General features: G+C 41.6%; 1 protein-coding gene across 1 annotated transcript in view; it reads right to left on the bottom strand.

Annotated features, from left to right (window-relative positions):
- Nucleotides 1-4810: 4810 nt before the first annotated feature.
- Nucleotides 4811-23683, bottom strand: part of PSTPIP2 (proline-serine-threonine phosphatase interacting protein 2) — a 68506-nt gene continuing 49633 nt past the window's right edge. Inside the window, exons 6-15 of the mRNA XM_081149860.1 lie at nucleotides 20741-20803; nucleotides 15175-15273; nucleotides 14563-14608; nucleotides 13617-13696; nucleotides 11354-11452; nucleotides 10057-10153; nucleotides 9857-9938; nucleotides 7950-7984; nucleotides 6839-6896; nucleotides 4811-6436 (exon numbers count right to left, since the gene is read on the bottom strand). Of these exons, the coding sequence (XP_081005986.1) occupies nucleotides 6847-6896; nucleotides 7950-7984; nucleotides 9857-9938; nucleotides 10057-10153; nucleotides 11354-11452; nucleotides 13617-13696; nucleotides 14563-14608; nucleotides 15175-15273; nucleotides 20741-20803 (651 nt within the window). The 3' untranslated portion in view covers nucleotides 4811-6436; nucleotides 6839-6846. The remainder of the gene's footprint in view (nucleotides 6437-6838; nucleotides 6897-7949; nucleotides 7985-9856; nucleotides 9939-10056; nucleotides 10154-11353; nucleotides 11453-13616; nucleotides 13697-14562; nucleotides 14609-15174; nucleotides 15274-20740; nucleotides 20804-23683) is intronic.

Genomic DNA, 23683 nt, shown 5'->3' with positions numbered 1-23683 from the left:
TTGTCTTTTTCCTTTTATGTTGCCTTTCATAATTTTACCCACTAGGAAACAAAGTTTAAATGGGTCACAGAAACAGTTATTTGCATCCCCAAAGCATCAGACACTGCTGGTGTCCCACTTGTATCCCCTGGGCATTTATTTCTGGGTATGCAGACCCAAATTCCAACAACTAGCACCTCTGAGCCTCAGAGCTCTCTTAGGCTACATGTATGACAGGCTGAAACTGCCAGGGAAATAATGCACTGCCGGGAACTGAAGGCAACACCCAACCAGTGACAGATAGGAGTTGGTATATAGTTATAGGCTGAATTTTAACCCCAAAACTTTATATGTTGAAATGCTAACCCTCAGTACTTCAGAACATGACTTTATTTGGAAACAAGGTCTTTCCAGGGGTAATCAAATCAAAATGAGGTCATAAGGGTGGGCTCTCATCCAGTGCAGCTGATATCCTTATAAAAAGAGGGTTGGACACAGGGAGACTGCCATCTAACAAGGCAAGGAGGCCCAGAGCAGATCCCTCCCTCACAGCCCTCAGAAGGAACCAGCCCTGCCGACACTTTGATTTTGGAATTCACAACTGTGAGGCAATAAACTAGTGTCATTTCAGCCACCCAATTTGTGGTACATTATTAGAGCAGCTTTAGCAAACTAATACAAATGCCCAGCTCCCTCACCCACCAGGTGGAAGAACTGAGATGTGTTCTGTGCTATTTCCCAGAGTCCCCAGTGGGAGTCAGCTCATTTCCCACAGTGGCAACTATTTTTTCACTTCTTTTCTTTCTCTTTTCACTTCCCATTTTAACAGTTATCGGCTGGACTCACCTCCTAGATAAACAACTTGATTTCAAATCCTTGTCTCTGGGGTAACCCAAACTAAGGCAGTTAGTATTAGAAAAGGAACTCAACGATCAAGATGGGATACTGGAATCAGACTCCTTCCCAGTAAGATGGTAACAAAGGTCTCACTGTTTATGAAAGTAGAATGGTGAGAAATTCTGAGCTGAAGCGTCACAATTCTTAGAGGCCTGATCTGTGGTGAATCAGGGTAAGATTCAGGGGGAAGGGCTCATTCAACATCACTAGCATTTGAAAGAGATGAAGTCATGATTGATTGTTACCACCTGCTGCTGGTGTACTGAAGAAAATGTTATAAGTTCATGTCACTAGGGACTAATAAGAAAAGCCAGAAAGCCTCCATAGTTTCATTTAAAGAGATAGATTTTATAAAATTATAAAGGAAATATAAACATGAAATAATGTTGCTACTAAAATATTTTAGCATTCTTCAGACAGCTGAGTCCAACCAGCACAACAGCAATCTACCATACAGTGAAAGTAGAACATTCTGGATCAGGTGGGGCAAACCCAGAAAGCCAGAAAGCCAAATACATCACACAAACAGGCAACACGGACACCTCCACCACCTTCCTTTGTTGCACTCGTGCCTCTCCTTCAGCTCATACCTGCGGCCTCACAGGAAGTTTCCTTCAACCGAACTGAGGGAGAAGAGCAAACAAACTCAGGCCTGGTTCAAAGACAGGTCGGCTCTACATGTTAATTGTCATTAGTTTGTATGTGGGCTGATGCCACACCACAGCCCCACTCAAGACTGACTATGAAAAACGGTGGTGAAGAGAAGTACTCCCATCAGGCAGTGCGTCAAGTAACACGGCCGATCCTCAACTTGGTGTGAAGGGAGGGGGAGCCCAAGATACGTATGTTCGCAGACTCCTGGACAGTGGCTGATCAGGGAACAAGATTAGAAGACTTAAAACAAAGGAATAGGCATAAAAGGTGCAAATCTTTATGTCTTACATTAGTGCCCACAAGAGTATCCATCAAAGGAGGCACAGAACAACCAGGGGGCTAGGATGATCATCCTGTAAAGCCCAGCCAGTCTCTGTCCTTGACCACCCCAGCGCTTCCTCAGTGGGCTCATGAACAGATTAGCTGTGCTGGCAGGCATGAAAATTCTAGGGGCTCCCACTCACCAGGCCTGATCTAGCAGCTACCGCTGCATGTCTGACCAATTAGCCCCGGAAGCTAAAGCTGAGTCCTAAATATGTTACCGTCTCTCAAGGAGACCAACAAGCCACTTGGTGGCAAACTGATTTCATCAAACTCCTTCCACTCTGCAAGGGGCAGAGATTCATCTCCTTGGGATGGATCCCAAGAATGGATTCTCCTTTTCTGCCAGTAGTGCCTTGGCCAGCAACGTTATCCAAAGGCTACTACTGTGTCTGATATATCATGAAATTTCATGTAACATTACCTTGACCAGTGTTTATCAAACTTTCATTACCATTCCCTTAAGGAGCCTTTTTAGCCACTTTTTCCTAATTGCCACTCCCAGGAAATTTTAATACCGCAGATACGCTGTACCTGTTTTTGCACTCTCTGTATATCTGCGCTTCATACATAAGAAGAGTAAGATTTGTTTTGCATATCAAAACCAATCTTCACTGCCTTGAAAACAATATCGCCCTTGTTGAGAATGCATGCCTTACACCAAGAGCTTCACTTTACGATGAAGGTGGTACAACAAATGTCCATGGCTCCACTTTGTTTGCTGTACACCACAATACGTAGAAGCTATGGCCCTGAGAGAATATTGGAATGGCCTCTTAAAGGCGAAGCAACTTGAGAATGCCTTGCAGGGTTAGGATGCTGGTCTTAAAGATGAGGTATATGGTGCACGCAAGATCACAATGTGGTACTGTATGTTCTGACTCCAATAAGTAGAAAACACAGGTGTGGAAGCCAAGACGTAAGAATGGCCTCTGTCACCATAGCTCACACACATTGACCCACTTGGGGAATTTGTGTTCCCATCGTTTCAACGTTATGCTCTGCTGGACTAGAGCACCTGACTTTAGGTGGTTGCCAGAGGATATATCTACCAGGGGACATAGAAAGGGTTCCACTAAAGCTATGGCTAGATGCTTGGTCATTTGGGGGTCCTCACATCAGTAGACTAGCAAGCAAAGAAAGCAGTAACTATCCCAGCAGGAGTAGATGATTACTATGAGGAAGATGTCTGGGACTCCAGGACTTTCGCTGGGATGCCACTTGGTGTTGCCATGTCTGGTGATAAACATAAACTGGCAATTTCAGTAAACAGTGTTTGACAAGAGCCTGATAACCAGAGGTTAAGACCCCTTAGGGATGAGGGTCTGGGTTACCCCACCACTCAAGTAACCTAGACAAGAGGAAGACTGGCCAAGTCTGAAGGGAATCTAAAATGTGTGTGGAGTAGCTAGCTAGGACTGCCATAGAAAAATACCACAGACTGGGTGGCTTAAATAATCTAAATTAATTTTCCTGCAGTTCTGGAGGCTAGAAGTTCAAGATCAAGAGGCTGGCAGGGTTGGTTCCCTCTGAGGTCTCTCTCCTTGGCATGCAGATAGCCGCCCTCTTGATGGCCACCCTCCTGATGCCTCTTGACATATTCGTCCCTTTGGGCACTAGCACCCCTGGTTTCTCTTCCTATAAGGATACCAGTAAGACTGGATGAGGGTCCCACCAAAACGCCTTACTTCAACTTAATTACCTCTTCAAAGGCCCTATTTCCAATAACAGTTGCATTCTGAAGTACTGAGGGTTGGGACTTCAACTTATGAATTTGGAGGGACACAATTCACTCCATAACAGGGTAGTAGAGGAAGGAGATAATGAATATCAGTTATGAACTCATAACCACTTGTAACAACAGGGACTATAGCTTGTCCTACTAAACTTCCTGGGGGGTGTGTGTGTGTGTGTGTGGGTGTGGGTGTGTGTGTTCTGGAAACTGAGGCTTGAAGAAGTAGTGACAGGATGGAGTAAAATTCATGTAGGCACAAGTGGATCTGAGCCACGCAGGGGTCAACACTATCAGTGCCCCACCCACACCCCCTCAGTATCTATCCTTTTCTTATACACAAGCCCAACTTCTAACTGCCTGAAGGCCTTCTGAGGCTGGAACCCACTCTACCAGTGTTCAAAGTAGGCCAGAAATGCCAGGAAATACCTGTAGGACAGCTCTCTACCTATGACTGATGGAAATTGGTGAATGACTATCCCAGCCCCTCCCCTCAGGTGAGGTCTCTGAAGTGCATGTCCCTGCACTGTCTCCCAGGAGCCCCCAACAGGCTTAAGCTCCAGTTGTCCACTGTGGTAACTTCCATGATAATGCATGCTTCCCCCCCCACTTCCTTCCCTCCCCTGTCTCATTTCCCCACTTCCATACTGGTGCTTTCTGGGATCAACCCCCAGAAAAAGTACCTGCTCCCAAATCCTTATCTTGGGGTGTGCTTCTGTTAGGACCCAAATTAAGATACCAACAGTTGGCAGAGTAGCTCATATTTACTAAATTTAACATGTACACTTATTTGACTGGTTTCGTTCCCTTTACATTATTTCTCTCTCAACTAGTTGTTTCTCTATGTTCTCTTCTAGGTCACTAGTCGTTCATATTTACTACTATGTGTCAGGTGCTCAGGACACAACTGGAAAAAGGAGGGGGGCCCTGCTGTCATGGATGTTAAGGTCTAGGAGGGAAGCCCAACCCTGAACAACTGATTTCAAGTGTGAATCATGTAATAACAAGAAAAATGTGGGAAGGAGGAAGGATACAGCAGTGGGGTCCCTGAGGAAGTGACTTGAGCCTGGCACCTGAAGGATTAGTAGGAAGTGGCGTGGTATCAGTCTCCACTTGGGCTCCCTCAGCGGCAGTTTGTCCTTCTGTAGTCTAGCAAGAGCAAATGTGCCGAAGGGTCAAATAGAGCTTGGGAGAGAGATATGGTTAACACAAAAATGCAAAATAAATCCAAAATCACCAAGAACCTTTATTTTACATATCTCAAACTGAAAGAGCAATTAAAATAAAAATATTTTCAATTCATAAAATACTTTTACATCAATCACACTAATAGAAAAGTGAAATCCCTGAGGAGTTGCCAGCAATAAATAAAGCACTTAGAAACAGAATGTTCTGAGTTCAAAGGAAAATTTCCTGAGGACGTTCAATTTGGGGAAGTCAATGGCCCTTTGAACACTTCAGTTTCTCAAAAAGATATCCAACTGTTGCAAGTTTCCTGTCATGACAAGAAGCTGCCACTTTCAATAGCATCTCACATGAAAAGAGGAAAAATAACCGATCTTCTTTCAGTCAATTTGCCCATAGTTCTGGGAAAGCTATTGCACAGAGCAGGAGAGGAAAATATTTGCTTTGTGGAAACAGAATTTTATGACATGCTGAATAAGTACCAATGCTATTTTAACTTGTCATTAACTAAAATGAACCGCTTTCTCAGTGCTCGAATGTTGTGCAAAAGGTACATAATCTCCCCGCTGTTTGAGGGTGACAAAAGGAAGACCCCAAATTTTGTGCAAAGGTTAAGGTTGACACTTTAAAGATTCCAGGATCTATTGAGGGCAAGATTCTCTGTGAAGACCCAGGACTGAGGACTGGCTTTGTAACTCTATATTTCTCTTCAGTAATAGAGTCAAAAGGTCATATTTCATTGATTCTAGGATGTACTTTTTTTTTTTTTTTTTTGCACTTTTAGCATTTGAAATTCAAATGGATTTGGCCATTAACTCACAAGTTAACTGTTGTTAACTCTCTCCCACCTGCCTTTCTTAAGAGTATATATAATAATGGTATATTTTACAATAAATGCTTCTTCATTAAATTAAATATGGTGCTGTGTAGTTCAGTACACACAGTGAGCCACATAAAAATAAATCTGACATTTAAACCCTGGTAATTTTCCCAATTGAAAAGATGCCAGCAAAAACATTTGGCGTCTTAAATTTCAACATGAGCATCACGGCCTCAGGAAAGGCTAGAAGAACGGTGATGTGGGATAAGCTCGAACTCTAGTTCTAGTTCTGTCCAGAACCAGCTGGGACAACAGTAAGGAAACTGATTTCACACTTCTGGGTCTCATTTCCTCATGTGTAAAATGAGAAAGTGCAATCAGATGGCCTCTGAGTCTTCCAGTCAAAAAAGAAGGTGATTTGAAATCTTGCACCACTGAGAGTGTGTGTCACTGTGGAAATGCCATAGCACACTGCCCCAGAGCCAAAGGAGCTTCTTGGGCAGGGTGCTGGCACAGTCGCCTCTCCAGCCATCCCTGTTCCCCAACCACCAAGACTCAAGGCTGCAAATCCAGAGACTGTTCTGGATCAAGTAGAAAACACAATTCATTCACAACTTTAATAACTGATTGGGAAAGGATCATTCTTGAGTCTGGGCCAGTTGGTGAACTTCTTTTAGAAAATGCAGAACTCTACTAGCTAAGTTAACCTAAATGTCTACCATAAACTTAAAACATCAAAAATTTACAACAAGGGTTGATTTCAAAGTCTTCATGATTGACATAATCTCTACAGATTCGGCTACTCTGAGTGTCTCCACAGAAGCACCAGCCTGAAAAAGCTCTGTTTTCTGAAAGAAAATAACAAAGAAATTTCAGTTGAATTTACCATTCATGTCAGCACTCTGCTCCCACACTGAGATTTTATTCAAAATGAATAAAGGAAAACACATGGCAAGAAGTGGGTATTTCAAGTGATAAAAAATGGGATGTGATAATAGTATCCATAGCTTTATGGTAAATAACAAGTGTTTATACTTTTTGATACACACATTTTTAAATTCAAAAGTTATCATCTGTCTTGGGGATGTAAAGTACAGCAGAGAGAAGTGATCCTGAAGGAACACCCACCAGCATGCCAGCCTGATGCAAGGCCTTGCTCACTTGCAGTGGTGTTAAAAGCATCAAAGGCTTCAAAAATACTATCACCAGTCTAAATGCAACTCAGTGACGTGAAAATTAAAGGCTCCTACCATTGATGTTACTGGTAGATAAAACTGTAGTCATCAGCAAAAGAATAATCCGGGTCATCTGCAAAGGACAAAACACAGAGCAACAGGAAGCCAACATTTTTTCTTAAGACCTTAGACCTTTCAAATCAAGTCACTCCACTCAAAGATTCTAGTGACTGCCCTTTTGTAAGAAGAAAATACATCTGGCAACAAAACCTACAAATGTTAGTCATGACTACAAACCAGAGAATATTCTGGAAGTCCCTATTATGATGTTTTTGTACTTTTTATCCATGCCTAAATAGCAGTACCCACAGTAAAGTCATCTTCAAATATGGACAAAAGTAAGTTCCACATTATCAAGTAATTATAAGGCAACAAGAAATAAAATAATGTAGTTCCTTATATTGTTCAAAGATGTAATTTCAGCCACTAGTTTTTTTTCAGTCACTAAATTTTTGCTGAACTGTTAAATGTATCAATAGCTGTCTCTTTCCTCATTCCCTTGAACATAGTTTGGCATATCTTTCTTTTATTCAAATAACAGATATTTGTTGAGTACCTATTATGTGCCCAGTACTGTGTTAGGTATTGTGAGTGGTACAGGAGAAAACAAAGTGCCTGCCCACAAGGATATCATTACCCAAAAAATATAACTAACAAAAAAACGCTAAAAAAGGTAGTTCTCCCAGAGGGATGGTAACAGTTCAGAGAAAAAAAGAGACCGGTGACTAGTGAAAGATCCAATTATGGGCAATGCACAAGATATAAAATATTAAGTTATACAGTTCTAAACACCTTCTGTAAGCTATATTTCTGTGTAATCCAAAGGAAACTATATCTCAACTCTTATGGTCCAAGATGAAATAATCTATTAAGTAAGACTGCCTTATAAGAAGTTTCTTTTGGTAATCCAGGAGCTAAATTCTCTTGGATAGCTATAAAATAGACACGCATCGCGAAATTCCACTCTGTGACACATAGTATTACAGTAAGATTCTAATATAGACTTATTCTTTCAGAAATCTGATTCTATTTATTCCCTTCTTTTCCTTTATTTCAAAAGTCTAGCTACTTAACCTTAAAGCAAAGCTGACATAAGCATTTCCAAAGCTCTTTCTGGATGGCATACCTGGCAAACTTTTAGGAATCGGGAGAGGTCCTCTCCTGTAAGAAATGAAAACCAAAGTCTTTCAGAGAAATTCTTGCTTTCCTAATTTTCTACATCACACAACAAGCATACTACACTCTAATCAGATCTGGTTTCTGCTTTAGAGGGTCAAGAAAAGTTCCCATGAAGCCATGAGACCGCAGCACTGACTACTGGGCTCTAAGGTGCAGACATTCTGTTACGCTGAGGAGCGAGGTGCACAGCGGTCAGGCGCACAGGGCCCTGCCCCGCAACCGGGCCACCAGGGGGACCGTCTCAGCTGGGTGGGCAAGACTTCCTAACCTCCTTGGGTGTTGGCAACTTCGCGTAGAAAATGTGAGGATTAAAAGAGCTCATTCATATGAACTGTTTTTGTTTGTTTGTTTTTAAATATATTTTTTTCTTATTTCAGAGAGAGGGAAGGAGAGGGAGAGAGAGAGATAGAAGCATCAATGATGAGAGAGTCATTGATCGGCTGCCTCCTGCATGCTCCCCACTGGGGATCGAGCCCGCGACCCGGGCATGTGCCCTCACTGGGAATCAAACCCCGATCGCCTGGATCCTAGGTCGATGCTCAACTGCTGAGCCACGCCCGGCCGGGCCATATGAACTGTTCTGAACAGTGCCTGGCATTCTTAAATATTGGTGATAATCATGCCAGCCCCCAAAACACCCATTATCTTTGTTGTTGTTAATCCTCCCTCAAGGATATTTTTTCCATTGATTTTCAGAGAGAGTGGAAGGAAGGGGGTAAGGTGAGGAGAGAGAGAGAGGAGAGAGAAACGTCGATGTGAGAGAGAGACATCCTCTGCAACCCAGGTACATGCCCTTGACCTGGAATCAAACCCAAGATCCCTCAGTGTGTGGGAGGATGCTCTAACCACTGAGCCACACCAGTCAGGGCCCCCATTATTTTTTTAAAACTGGACTGAAAATTCAACAGCTTAGACTTCAAGGTGACTATCTATAAAACAAAATTTTTTCTTCTCTCCAGATCTTTTATGTCAGGGGCAGCGAACTTTTCTGCAAAGAGCCAGATAGTAAATGATTTAGGCTTTGCTGGCCACAGTCACTTCCCTGGCAACTCTAGTCAACTCTAGTTCGAAAGCAGCTACAGACAGAATGTAAACAAATGAGTGTGGTCAAAAACTTTACATACACAGTGGGGAGGGAGGAGATGGAAGAGGGTATGGGGGGATAAATGGTGATGGAAAAGATAAAATAAAGAAAAAAACCTTTATATACAAACACCAAAATGTGAATTTCATATAATTTTCACATCACAAGATAGTATTCTTTCAATTTTTTTCAACCATTAAAATACTCACAGGCACTACCAAAACAGGCAGGTCAGATTTGACTCACAGAGGGCCAGAGTTTGCTGACTCCTGCTCTCTACGGTCTATGAGAAAGGTATAGGACTCATGCTTGAATAATAAAATTCACATTCAAGCATGATATTGTCCTCCTTGGACTATGACTGGTAAAATCCATTTCAAATTTGTCCTAAAATTGCTATTTCCAAAAATCTAGCAACCTCATAAGCAAATGCAGGGGTAGCTATGTTTCAATTCTAATGCCTTAGAACATGAATGATTAAAAATGTTTATTGAAAGCATTTTTTGCCCTGGCTGGCCTGGCCCGGCTGAGCATCATCCCATGCACTGTAAGGTTGCGAGTTTAATTCCCGGTCAGGGCACATATCCAGATGGCGGGCTTGATCCCCAGTTGGGGACATGTAGGAGGCAGCCGGTCCATATTCCACTCTTGCACTGATGTGGGTTTTTTTTCTATCTTTCCCTTCCTCTCTCTCTAAAAATCAATTTAAAATATTTAAAAAAATAAAAATAAAAGTATTTTTCTTCCTGTGAAAGGAAGCTGGTCGTTACCTTGCTAAGTTCAGCCCTGTAGTCTTTCCTGGTGGGGCTGCTTTCTTCTGGGGGCAGTAGTAATTCTCATACATGATGGGTGCTAGAGGAATCAAGAAACAAAGCATGAAGAGGCAGGTGTCTTGCCCCGTCAACAACATATGACAAGAAAGACTAATAGAATCGCTTAAATGAGCCCCCACCCCCGCCACTCCATTCACCTGGTGGAGTCTGTCCAGTTTTTCGTTGAGTCACAAAGTACTCGATGTCCTTCTCAATGCTGCACATCTCTAAACTCTTACGAACTTCTTCATACATCTAACAAAAAGAAGATACATCATGGTATAGGGATGTCCATAAAACTTGTGACGTGGCTTACTAAAACAGGAGGTTTGATGTGTTGCTGACTCATTTCCAAATTTCACTTTGAAAATATTTTTAAAAAAATACTGATGGGCCCAGATGGTGTGGCTCAGTGGGCTGAGTGTTGCCCCATGAACCAAGAGGTCCCCTGTTTGATTCGGGTCAGGGCACATTCCCGGGTTTCAGGCTCAATCCCCAGTAAGGGGCATGCAGGAGGCAGCCGATCGATGTCTCTCATGGATGTTTCCATCTCCCTATACCTCTCCTTTCCTCGCTTCCAAAAACCAATTTTTAAAAATGTATTGAAAAAAAATACAGCCCTAGCCAGTTTTGCTCAGTGGTTAGAGCATTGCCCATGAACTGAAGGGTCTTGGGTTTGATTCTAGCCAAGGCACCTCGGTTGCAGGCTCGATCCCCAGCCGTAGTCAGGGCACGTGCAGAAGGGAACCAAGTGATATGTCTCTCTCACATCGGGTATGTGTGTGTGTGTGTGTGTGTGTGTGTGTGTGTGTGTGTGTGTGTGTCTTTCTCCCCCACCCTTCCAGTCTCTCTGAAAAGCAATGGAAAAAATATCCTCAGGTGAGGATTAAAAAAAAAAAAAACACTGATGGGACACAAAGTAAATAGATACCAAGTGCCAAGACCAATGTCACACAAACACAAAGACAACTACTTGGAGAAAAGTCCTTCCATTCAGTCCTGCAGGTTTTCTCTGTGTTTAATTGTTCTTCTAAAGTGAATGTTTCACCTAAGTGAGAGTAGCTATTTCTTAGCAAAGAAGGTTGTGATAACTTGATTCTGGTCCCCCTGAGATCTGGGAACCATTAGCCTGGGCATCAGTCAGTCTGCTAGTACTTGGTGCTGTCCTGGAGTGACCCTCTGGGACTCACATTCATGCTGTAACATCTCTGTCTTCCATAAATTTAACTGTTTGAGTCTCCTTTCTCTGCCCTTCTGCTCTGAATTTCTTAAAGAGAAAGTCATGAGGGTAAAATAGACCAGGGGTCAGGCAGGTAAGGTGCTTATTTGGGCCCTTCTATCAACCAACTGTGTGGCCCTAAGCAAGTCACTGTAACCTCTCTGGGACTCAAATGAGAGGAGTGAACTAACAAATGTCTGTAGTTCCTTCCACTCTTATGTATGCCTCTGACTTACATCATCGCTGGTGACACACTGTTTCGACAGCTGATTCACGTGTAACCACAATGCGTTCCGAAAGAAGTTTATTCGTTCATATTCTTGAGCTTCAAACATCTACGGAAACATAACTACATGTAAATACATATGCAGAGAAAGGGGCCATTTGTCTAGACTGCCTACGACTTAAGAAACAGTGTCATCCCCAATTATGCAAGCTTATTGTCCATTTAGGGTACTCCCTCCCCATCAAGGAAGCTTGTAAACTCTTACAGCAAAGAATGCAAATAGATTCTAATATGTATTAACACAAACACAATGGGGTATAATTCTGAAGGTAAGAGGCTATGATGAACCCAGACGCCCAGGTTCTAACCTGAATTCCAGCTCACATTTCCAAATGCTTAAGGGGCATCTCCACCTACGCAGCCAGCCAGAGCCTCAGGTTCAAAACTCTGCCTCTCCCCCCACACACCCCAATGAACGAATTCAGTTGGCAAGATTCATAATTGCTGATGCTAGTTGATGACTACATGGGGGTCTCTGTGCTTGTTGTCTTCTAATCTTTGTGAATTCTGAAATTTTTCTTAATAAAAAGTTGGTTTTTTTAAAAGTTATTGACTGAACAACAGTTTTTAAAATATAAAGAAATACCAACTTTTGGGAAGTCAAGCTATTCTATCAAGTGGACGCTATTCTATTCAACAGTGAATGTTATATTATTAACGTATTTTTTAAAATACGTTACAACAGTATTACATTTTGAAACTTTTTATAAAGTAAAATTTCAAACCTATACAAGAGTTGGTACATGAGAATAACGAATTCCCATGTACCAGCCACCTAGCTTTGTCAAAAATGTTGGCCATACTTCCTTCAGATTTTGTTAAAGCTCCTGTGTGCTTTTTCCAATCTCTGTCACCTTCCTCCTTCCCCGGAAATAACAATTATCCTAAATTTTATCATTCCCATGCAGGTTTTTATAATATGCGTGTGTCCATAAGATGTATGTCATATTGTTTTACATGTTCTTAAAGCTTATAAAAATGGCTTTACTCCAGGCTTTTTCATGAGAGTGTGAAGTCAAGGAAGTAGAGCAAAAAAGAGTGTTTTAGAAGGGGGATAGTGACCCACAGTACCAGATAAAGACAGGTCAAATAAGATTAGAAACTGCAAAGGTCTGTTGGGCCTCACACCAAGAGGATCACTGGTTCCCCTGAGAGAGCGGAGGCAGGGGAGCAAACCCCAGACACAGCAGGCTGGGACAGGCAGGGGCAGTGAAGTTGTGGAGACAGCTCCTTCAAGAAGCCTGGCTGTAAAAAGGAGAGGGTAGCAGATGGAAAGCGATAGCTGCTAGGTTTTAAAGCCAGGAACGAGCTGAGTCTGTGTAAATGACAATGGAAGCGATCCCCATTAAAGGGAGCTGTGCACAAGGCAATGGGCGAAAGGCAGCTGGATGGGCTTCTGGGCCCAGGTGGAGGGATAAGGTCTTGATAGGACAGGAGCAGCCTCGTTCGTGTTGCACCGGGAGTGCAAAGGAGGGAAGGGGAGTGTGCAGGTCGGTAGTTCTCACGTTTGAATTCGCATCGGAATCACCTGGGGGGCTTCTTAACACAGAGGTTACTGGGCCCACTCCCAGAGTTTCTGATTCAGTAGGTCTGGAGTTGGTCTGAGAATAGGAATCTCTAACAAGTTCCCCGGTGATGCTAATGCTACAGGTCTTGGGACCTCACTTGGAGAACCACTGGTAAGAAAATGTGTAGAGAGGGGTAACAGAAAATTGAGGACGTTTCCAGGTCATGTCTTATTTTCTCTGGGAAATTGTAAGTGACGTAACGTGCTGAAAATGAAGGGGCTAGGGCGGATAGGCAACGGTGAAATCAAAGGTGTAAGGAAGGTAAAATATTCTAACGCCTGCTCACCCGCTGTCTGCATTTTCCTTATCACATACCAAGTGCATCTGAGGCTCTCCAAAGGTAATTACTTCATTAACCATGAATTGATTCATCTCTTTCATGCCTGTGCTAACCGAACATTAGAGGAAGACCTTGAACAGAGTTGGACAGCATGGTCAGGGCAGGAAGGAGGCAGGAAGATGAGGTTTAGGGGAAAACATTCCAGTTCCTTCCATCTTCCATTTAAATTTCTGATTTCTAAGCTGCCCTCAAGCAATTTTATCAGAATTAGGAGATATAATAAGCAAGTGATGATTTCTACAAAAGCAGACTCTGGGTTCTAGGAGGCAGATCCGCGCCCTCCGGAGCAGCTTCCTCGCAGCTACCTCGCAGGCCTTGATGTGCTCGCTCTGCCACTCTTCTCGGACCTTCTCCAGCATATTGATGTGCAGCATGTACGCCTTGTCTGCAAGGAAGGGGAGGGGCTTGGGTTCAGAAATGCTGAGAAGGGCAGCTCGCAGACCCCCCCCCCGCAGGCCCATCCCAGATGGCAAATGAACCTCACGAGGCTCCGTGGAACTCTGAACGGTTGGAAGGCCATAATCACCTCTCTCACCCTCATATTATCTTTGCGAAATAAACACTGAACCAAGCAATTAGCGAGAAATGATTCAAGGAAGGAGAAGTGAAAGCAGAGGAGGAACCTCGGCCAGAGTTTTCTTTGTCTGATTCCACCTTGATAGCTTCCACCCCTTTTCATTTTCAGGAAAATTGTCCAATGAGAGATGCAGAGAACTTTGAGCCCTAAAGGGCACCAAGTTACTTTAGTTTGGGGCTTAGAGACTTCTTAAGTGACCTGGTCATGAGAGGTTTATTCCCTGCAGGATACTCTGGGAATTAAAAGCCTTTGCAAAGATCTGGTTTGGGTCTTAGATTTCAATGATGGCAAGGCTTCGGGACTTGGCTGTTTCTTTCATAGCAGGTAAGAGTTAATCAAGGCTGAAATGAGCTTTTAAAATAGATGTTCCAAAAATATCTGTAGCCCCTGATCACAAAGCAGCTGCCACATGACCCTATGGTCACCACGCTATTACATGTAAGGCGGCCGGACCAAGCAGGCAGTGGCCAGAAACTGCTGCCTCATTTGCTTTCTCATAGTTTCCCTTCCCTCCCTCCCTTCCTCCTTCCCTTCCTTCCTGTTTTTCCCTTCTGAAAGCCTATTGTATAATCCTATGTTCTTCATCGTAAGGTGTATCAAACTACCTTTCTTGGACAGATTCGGGATCACGTGAACCCCACCACAATCCTCCCCATCCCTGGGAGCCCCCTCACCGGAGTCCTCTGCTGCTGTCTTCGAAGTTGCCAGTTTCACAAAAAGCTGGGGTGGAGGAGGGGAGACAACAACAACAAGGATCAAGAATGCTGGGCTAAGATTCTGTAGCCAAAACAAATCTCAAAGCAATGACCGTGAAGAGACAAATGCTAGTTCATGAGCAAATCATTCAACTCGCCCTCTAAACTTACTGCTATTGGAAAATATACATCAAGCACCTTGCCCTACGTCTTCCTAAAGACATACTCCTGCCCTCTGGTTGCTGGCAATCTTATATCCAGATTTTATCAAATTAAATTTATAATACACCCAAGCAGGAGGCAGCCCTGCTACAAAGAATACATGAGTTCAGTTTTGAAGAAAGATGAAAAAAAATCAGAACCCTCCTGCCCCACTTACCACCCCACTCCCTCCCCCATGGCCTCCTTTCTTTAGCTCTTCCACAATCCCAAAAATGTGAAGGGTTTTTCTGGTTCAGAGGATCCTAATAGTCTAAAGGAAGATAATGCTAGAAGCTTAGGGAGCAGGTCTATTTTTAATTAAGAGTATTACTTGGCTTTAGCTTAATATAGTAAATCTCAGATTTTCAGGCAGTCAGCCCTTCCAGGTACCTTTTCCTGTTGCTTTGGGTTCACCTGGCTGGCACTTCTGTGGACAGCCTGCTCTGCGTCATCTTTGTCTCGGCATTTCTGCTCATAGTTCTTTTTAGCCTTAGTGGAAAAGAAGACCAAAATAGGTGAGCAGAACATAACCCTGAAAAGCATACATCCTAGCCTGCCAAACCCAGCCAAAGAAAGTGGAGGTAACCTGAACAAGACTGTGATCACCACTAGAATGTGGCCACTCAGAAGGCAGATGCTATTTCTTATCTATCTTTGGAAGGTCTCTCTAGCCCTTTTCCAAATTATGTATATAGTGGCAGCCTGATTAAGGAAACAATAACTCCTATTTGGTAAACAAAGTATATGAGCTTTAAAAACTGACCAGAACAAAAGATGGCATTTCAGATGGGAAAAATCAAAAGACCTATGTAACTATAAAATATGTAGTCCAACATTTACACAACATTCATAATCCTCAGAGCTTAGGTGCAATCACTTGGTTGTGGTAATAATAATTATGCTTCAATATTCTAATATGCGTCACCAATGCACATGGACAGTGACAACAATCCCATAATTTCTGTTGCTTAAGGATGGTAATGTTCCTCTTTGATTTAAAGAATTCTGTTTGAGCTCATTTAAAAGTAGGCCAGTAGTATGAAAACAGTTCACAAACCACAGGTTGTGAATAAAATAATTTCCTGTTTCAACTACTGAAGCAAAGTTTTAACTTGTTTAAACAAAGCAAAGGTGTGAATCATTTAGCTAATAAGTAAAAATCGTGATTAAAAAAAAATGATTCACTAAGAATGAAGACTCTGTTGCAGAGATGCTTTGTGCTCATTAAATATTTCATCTGCTTCCCTAAATTTCTCAGCATCCCTTCCAATTCAGTTGGGATTAACCTTTCAGTAAACAGCCTTACAATTCTCTCTCTATGCTACACACTCATAGAAATAAAAGTTCGTAGCTTTTCACTATTACAAGCACATAAGATATTCATGCCACAGTTCTTACCTTTTGTAACAATATGCTACAGACATTTCTCTGCATCAAGCATGGTCTCCATAGCTGGACACTTCTATTAGTAGTAAATACACACACGCGCATAATTTTCTTAACCAACTCTATGGCGGACATTATCTTATTTTCCATTTTTATTATATACTCTGATTTTATTTTGAGTAGTGTGAATTATAAAATTTCTGTAAGTGTAATTGTTTGGTAAAACAGTATATACACATCAGAAGTCCCCACAAAATAGTGGCACCAACTTATACTCTTACCGAAAGTATACAAAAGTACCTGTTTCCTCACATTCTCACCGACACTAAGTTTAGACAATATTTTTTAATCTTTTCTAATATGAGAGGAGAGAATGTTAACATGTTGTTGCTTTATGTGTATTTATGTCATTACTAGTAGGTATGTCCTTTCTACATGATGTATTTTACCTATTTTTCTACTATTCTTTTTTTTTTTAATATATCTTTATTGATTTCAGAGAGAGGAAAGGAGAGAGAGAGAGAGACAGAAACATCAATGATGAGAGAGTCACTGATCGAACCCACAACCCGGGCATGTGCCCTGACCAGGAATCGAACCCCGATCGCCTGGATCCTAGGTCGACGCTCAACCGCTGAGCCACGCCCGGCCGGGCTAGAGTATTCTTTATTTTAATTTTTTTTAATATGTCTTTATTGACTTCAGAGAGGGGAAGGGAGAGGGGGAGACAGAGAGAGAGAGAAACATTAATGATGAGAGAGTCATTGATCAGCTGCTTCCTGCACACCCCCTACTGGGGATCGAGCCCACAACCCAAGCATGTGTCCTGACCGGGAATCGAACAGTGATCTCCTGGAGTATAGGTCAATGCTCAACCACTGAGCCATGCTGGCTGGGCTTAATTGGTTTTTAAGAGCTCAGTCTAGCCCTGGCCTGGTAGCTCAGTTAGTTAGAGTGCCGTCCCAATATACTAAGGTTGCAGGTTTGATTTCCAGTCAGGGCACATAACAAGAAGCAGCCAATGAGTACATAAATAAGTGGAACAACAAATTGATGTGTCTTGCTCTCTCTTTCTCTCTACCCTCTTTGTTCTCTCCCTCTCTAAAATCAATCAATCAATCAATAAAATATTTTTAAAGAGCTCAGTCTATATTAGGAACACTAACTGGCTGTACATTAAATAAGTTACAAATATTTCCCACTAGTCATCTGTCTTCAAACCATGTATATGATAATATATTTTTTCCTTTGTTCTAAAGAAGTCTTAACTGTTAATGTTGTCAGTAATCAGTCTTTCTCTCTCTGCATTATTTTTTAATATGACATATTAAGCAATTTTTTCTGTTGCTACATAGTGCTCATAATCATATTTTTAAAGGTTACAAAATTTATTTTAATCTTTATCCATTTTTTGGTCACTAAATCATTTGCAATTTTCATTGTAAGTGATGAACAAGTTTGTGCCTTGTCTTTCTTGTCTTTGATGATTTCCTAAAAATAGAGTCTTACATTCCTAGCATAAGATTAATGGGGTATGATCATATTTATGGCTCTGAAAACATATCACAAAATACTTTTTTATAGGATTATGCAGGATCCTGGGAAAGAGAGCAAATGTACTTTTCTTATCCTTCCACACAAGTACAATTAGAAACCCTGGACATTATATATAAAAGAAACGTAAGACTCTAAAAGGTAGAAAGAAGGCAGACTGGCTAACGGCCTTGGTCTCAGAAGAGCAACCTATAAGTGTGTTCTCTGGGTATTCCTTTTGCCTCACATATCACAGACTGAATGCCAAAGAAGCAGGCAACCAAGAAATGCCAATGGACACTGACAAACAAACAAAAATCCCAACCAAACCTTGCTCTCCCTAACCAAAAGACCAGAAAAGGGGCAGCCTAGCAGGATAGAAACCTTTAGAAAATAGACATTCTGCTTCAGCCAAACACCACATAAAAAAACTGTGGCCCCCACCCCCACACATCCAGCAAAGGCAAAATACAGAGTCTAGACATCCACCATCACCAAACTGTAATGAGGTGCCCAACTCCCACATCCAGGTGGTGTCAAGGAGGGCCAAACAGGAAACTGGGACTTTCATTCCCACCAGAAGGTAGCAAAGTCCCAAAGGCAGTGCCAGTGGAAACCATGTAGGGAACCTGGATTTCTACCCCCACCTGGTAATAATGAGGTGCACCCCTCCCTGCTGGGGTGGTATCACAAGAGATCTAGTGGAAAGTCAGAACACTAACCACCATCCAGTAGTAACAAGGCCACATCTACCCTGTGGTGTCAGCAGAGACTAAGGGGGTAACCCGGAGTTTTACTCCCACAGAGCAATAATGAGTCAGTGCTTCACCTCCTTCTGCTGGAGTGATATCAAAGGAAGCCAGCTAAAACAGAAGGTTTAAATAAGACCCAGAGTCTTCTAACAGTACCTAAATTCCCAAAATCAATTGAATATCACTCATTATACCAAGAGGCAGGAAGATCTCAAAGTGTATGAAAAAGACCATCAACAGATACCAACATCAGGATGACAGAGATGTTAGAATTATCTGACAGATTTTAAAGCAGCCATCATAAAAATATTTAATGAGCAATTACAAACACACTTGAAGCAAATGAAAATATAGTATCTTGTTAAAGAAATAGGAAATCTCAGCAAAGAAATAGAAGATATATAGAAGAACCGAATGAAAATTTTAGAACTGAAAAATATAATAACTGAAATTTTAAAAACTCAATGATGGGCTTAAGAAGAGAATGGGAGAGAAGAAAGTATTGGTGAGCTGGAAGATAAAACAATATAAATTACCTAATCTGAACAACAAAGACAAAATAGGTGGAAAAAATAGAGACACAGGGACCTTTGCCATTATTTAAATAAATAAAAAGATTTAACAGTAGCATTCTTAGAATCCTAGGAGATAAGGAGGGCTGGCCAAAAAAGTACTCAAAGAAACAATTTTCAAATTCTTTTTCCAAATTTGGCAAAAGATATATTCAAGAAGCTTACTCAAACCCAAACAAGATAAAGCCAAACAAATTCATAACGAGACACACAGGTGAACTTCTGAAAACTAAAAACAAAAGGAAAAATCAATTTGAATGACAGTGAATTTCTTAGCAGAAACTATAGAGGTCATGAAGAAGTGGCACAACATTTTTCAAGGACTGAAAGAAAAGAGCTGTCAATACACAATCCTATATCCAGTGAGAATATCCTTTAAGAATGAAGGTGAAATCAAGACATTCTCAGATGAAGGGAAACTCAGTGTATTTGTCACTAGGAGATCTATCCTGAAGAATTGTTAAAGGAAGTTATCTAAACAAAAGGAAATTATAAAAGAAGAAACCTTGCAACATCAGAAGGAAAAAAAAGAGAAGACAGTAAGCAAAAAATGGGTAAATACAATAGTCTTTCTCTTCCTGAGTTTTCTAAATTTTTTTTGACAGTTGAAGCAAAATTATAACATTTATATAACTCTAAATGTAGGGCAAGGAAATAGTTAAGAAAATTCTATTTCAATAAGAATTTCTCTTTAATTGAGAAAAAGCTTGTTCAAAACATAAAAGGTCTGAGGACAATCATATGTCAATCAACACTATTTCTGCATTAAACTGACATGATTCCCCATTTATCAACTGCTTGTGAGGTGATTTGCAATGAAGAAAAAGAAAAAAAGAAAAAGAAAAAGAAAAAGAAAAAGACACAGAACAGATTGCATATTGCCATTAACATTGGTGACATTTTCTTTTTTACTAGGTTACTGGATATCATGTCACAGCCATAGAATATCATCATGATACTTCTGTATAAAGATGGAGTCATAGATGTTGCAGTAACAGAATTCATTGTATCCTGAGTTAACAGATTCATGAAAAGCTAGAGTGAGGTCCTTAGCAAACTATCTTAGCTCTGCCTTGTTAAAAAAAAAATTTTAATAAATTACTTAAAGGGGGAAAAGGCTTTTACAATTAGCAGATATCTTAAAACAGGAAAGGGTCACTCAATAAAATTAGTTAAGAAATCAAGATTCAGAACAGTCATGGGGGATGGGGGGTGGGAAGCTCAAATCCAACGAGATAAATGGGATCATATGGTATATATTTTTGTGTGCCTTGGCCTGAAATATTTAAATTAACTTGCTATACTTTCCCAGGTTACTGGAAAGATAATACTGTGTTCCCACTATCTAGTTTTGTCCTCAATATTTCCAAGGCCTTAAAAAGAAGGAAAGTCAGCCCCGGCCAGCATGGCTCGGTGGTTGAGTGTCGACCTATGAACCAGTTGGTCATGGTTCGATTCCCAGTCAGGGCACACGCCCAGGTTTTAGAGCGTGCAGGAGGCAGCTGATCAATGACTCTCTCATCATTGATGTTTCTCTCTCCTCCCTTCCTCTCTCTCTGAAATCAATAAAAACATATTTTTTTAAAAAAGGAAAGCCAAATCACTAAAAAAAAAAAATCACTACCCTAATAAATAACATTATTGAAATGTTATTTGAGAAATATGCTCATACACAGCTCAGGATTTCAGAAAAAGGCAATAAAGTGAACTCACATCCATGGTTTTCTTGAATTGTGAGCTCCTTTGTTTATGCATAGCTTCCATGATAAGTTCTGTCTGTGAAGAGAACACAAGCATTATTAATAATAAAAACAGAAATTATTGTTAATACCATCTTATCTTGAGGGCTAAGTGTTCTAGACGAATTATCTCATTGAGTCCTCACACGACCCAGAAAGTAGATGTACTATTTATTCCTATTTCACAAACGAGAAAACTGCAGCAAAGGGGCTGAACAATTTGCCCAAGGTCCTATGGCTGGTTAATGGAGGGGGTCCATCTTGAACTTGGGTAGCCACCATTGAGAGGCATTGATCACCTTAGAATAGTCTCTTCAGCAGATCTGGAATCAAGGAACTTTGGTGTCAAAAAAGGGCTTTTTAAGCTTTTGTTAAAGTGTCATTTCTATTTTAAAAGGGGTCTTTTTTTGTAAGCTTATGTGAGCACAGTTAAAATTAGAGGCTTATATAAACATTCACTTCTGTGGCATCCGTCAATGATGCACCCATAACCAGAAGGAGCCTGGGCAGGATGAAGGGGAGAAACGTTTGTAGGACCGCTAAAAGAAGCTGTTCTCCTGCTCTTCACTCCATCTAAGCCAGCAAAGGTAAACTACTCTGTTGAGTTCACTTGGGAGCAATTTCTTTGCTGTGGCTGGGACAGTAATACATTTATTAGTCAAAGTAATGCAGTAATAATAAAAATGTACCTCAGACATAATATTAGCTCCCTTTTATCAAGCATTATTATGTGCTAAGCAGTTTTCATGCATCACAACCACCTAATACTTTTGTTCTCATTTTCTTCCTTGACAGTAAACTGAGGTGGATTAATTTACCAAAGGTACTACTCAGCAAGTAGCAGAGTTGATATTTGAGCTCGGGAACCTGACTCTTGTACCTAAACTACCCTTATCCTTACGGTAGCTCTATAAAAGCAAATGGGTGCATAGAAGACCAAGAGATGCAATCATTCAAAATGAGCTGTGACATTGCTCTTGTGCAAAATGATATAATGCAAAATAAGACTGAAAATGAAACTCAAATATGGTTTCTCTTTGGGAAAACTAAGTTTCTATCTGTTACCATACAAATATGAGCTTTGTGGAATACATGAACTTCCCCTGGGGGAACCCCAAGACTCCCTCAGAGAACTGAGATATCATTGTCCAGCCCAGCTGAGAGGGAGGGACCAGGAATGGCCATGTACCTGCGAATGGTGAAGATACAATGGACACAGAGAACAGACAGGGCTCCAACATGATCGTGGGGAGACCCTTGCCATTGCAGGCATGAGCCCCTATGTGCCCCTGATTTTCCCAGGCTCCCTGGAGCAGATCAGTTAGCAATGTCCGATCTACTCCATAGTCCTTTCTAGTCCAAATATACACAGCACACTGTCATTCTTCCAGCTTGGAAGCTGCGACTATTTTATAGTTTATGGCCCAACCCAGGCCTCCTTATTCCTGAGTTCTACAAGCACGCTCAGATGGCTACAAAGTTCTATGAGCCACACCTTTCCACTTCATATCATTCCTCTCTCTGCCTTCAAGGATTCCTGGCATTTTTACAACGGCAGAATCCTAGAGAGCAGAAATCCTACTCTCTCACCTGACAAGTGTAACCCCTAGGATCCCAGAGGTCACCCCATTGGTGGCCTTTGCTCAAGGCTACTCAGTGACAACAAGTCCTGCTCTACTACACCACCTCAATTTAAGTCTCCTCATGCCCATGGTTCACTTATAAGGTGACCCCACTCATGGTGGCCCCAGTAAGTCAAGGGTTCTCTTTCAGGTCTCCTTGGGGAAGTGCTTCTTTTAGGACTCAGATTTTCTGCTCAGGCCAAATCGGATGGAAATCTGATTGTTTTGTTATTGATAACACGAAGTAGTGCAAAACCACAATCATCCCTGCTATAGGGTGGGGAGAAGTAAGAGAGAGGGAAAAAGGTAGAAGAGATGTATTAATGACCCAAATGACCCTGCCCTATTTATGGAAATAGCTGCTTAGTGATCTGTGTGTCTGTCTACCCTACTCGGACTGTATCCTGAAAACTGGAAACATCACTCTCTATAACCAAGGAGGTTTCTTTCTTTGGAGATTGCTCTCTACGCAGGCAGAACAAAATTCTGCCATGATTATTCTGCTCTTAACTGAGATGGTAAAATGATATGGGTACCAGAGGAGAGAGAACGTACCAAGTGCTGTCTCTGCCAGACTTAGGGCATTCTGGGCTGGGGAAGGAGCCTCAGTATCCTAAAACATCAAGACTCCTGAGAATAGCTCCGAGGACCCCTTCTTGCCACCAGGAGCAAGAGCTTCGTCTCTTACCACCCTCACCTATATTGCCTTTCACTCTGCTGGTTTTAGCTTCAAGGTCACTTCCTCCAGGAGGCCTCCCAGCCCCACAGATTAGGTTAGGTGTCCCTGCTGTTATGTTCAGGTGGCACCCTGATCTCCCCTACCATTTAAGGCTCATCGCACTTTATCATGATTACTATGTCACGTCAGTCTCTCTGGCTGTGCTCTACACTCAGTGAGGCAGAGATGACCATGTCCATATTGTTTACCACCCTTGGATAGCTGTGTAAGTGAGTACACCATAAACTTCAGACCAGCCACTATCCACATACCTCCCTGCCCCAGTTTGATAAAAGAAACCAACTGATGGCTTTCCTTGATAAGTGGAAATGGCTTAATTTCCAAGAAGTGAAAAACCAAAGTGTGTAGGGTTTGACCAGTGGAAATGAGAAGTTAGCAATTACACAGTTTCCTCCAAAGTTAGATTTTTTTTTTTTTTTAAAAAAAAGTATCTATATGTGGAAGTGGAACAACCCAGAATTCATTGTGATACAAGTAACTACAAATGTATTAATAAACTTTTCCCAGAAAGCTGGGAAGGCGTTGTCCTGCTGTAGAGAACACACTACAGAAAGTG

Source organism: Miniopterus schreibersii (genome assembly GCF_964146895.1).
Source record: "Miniopterus schreibersii genome assembly, chromosome: 10".
In the NCBI taxonomy this organism is placed as follows: domain Eukaryota; kingdom Metazoa; phylum Chordata; class Mammalia; order Chiroptera; family Miniopteridae; genus Miniopterus; species Miniopterus schreibersii.
Note: the sequence above shows the minus strand (reverse complement) of the source record. Positions and strands in the feature narration are given on the sequence as shown.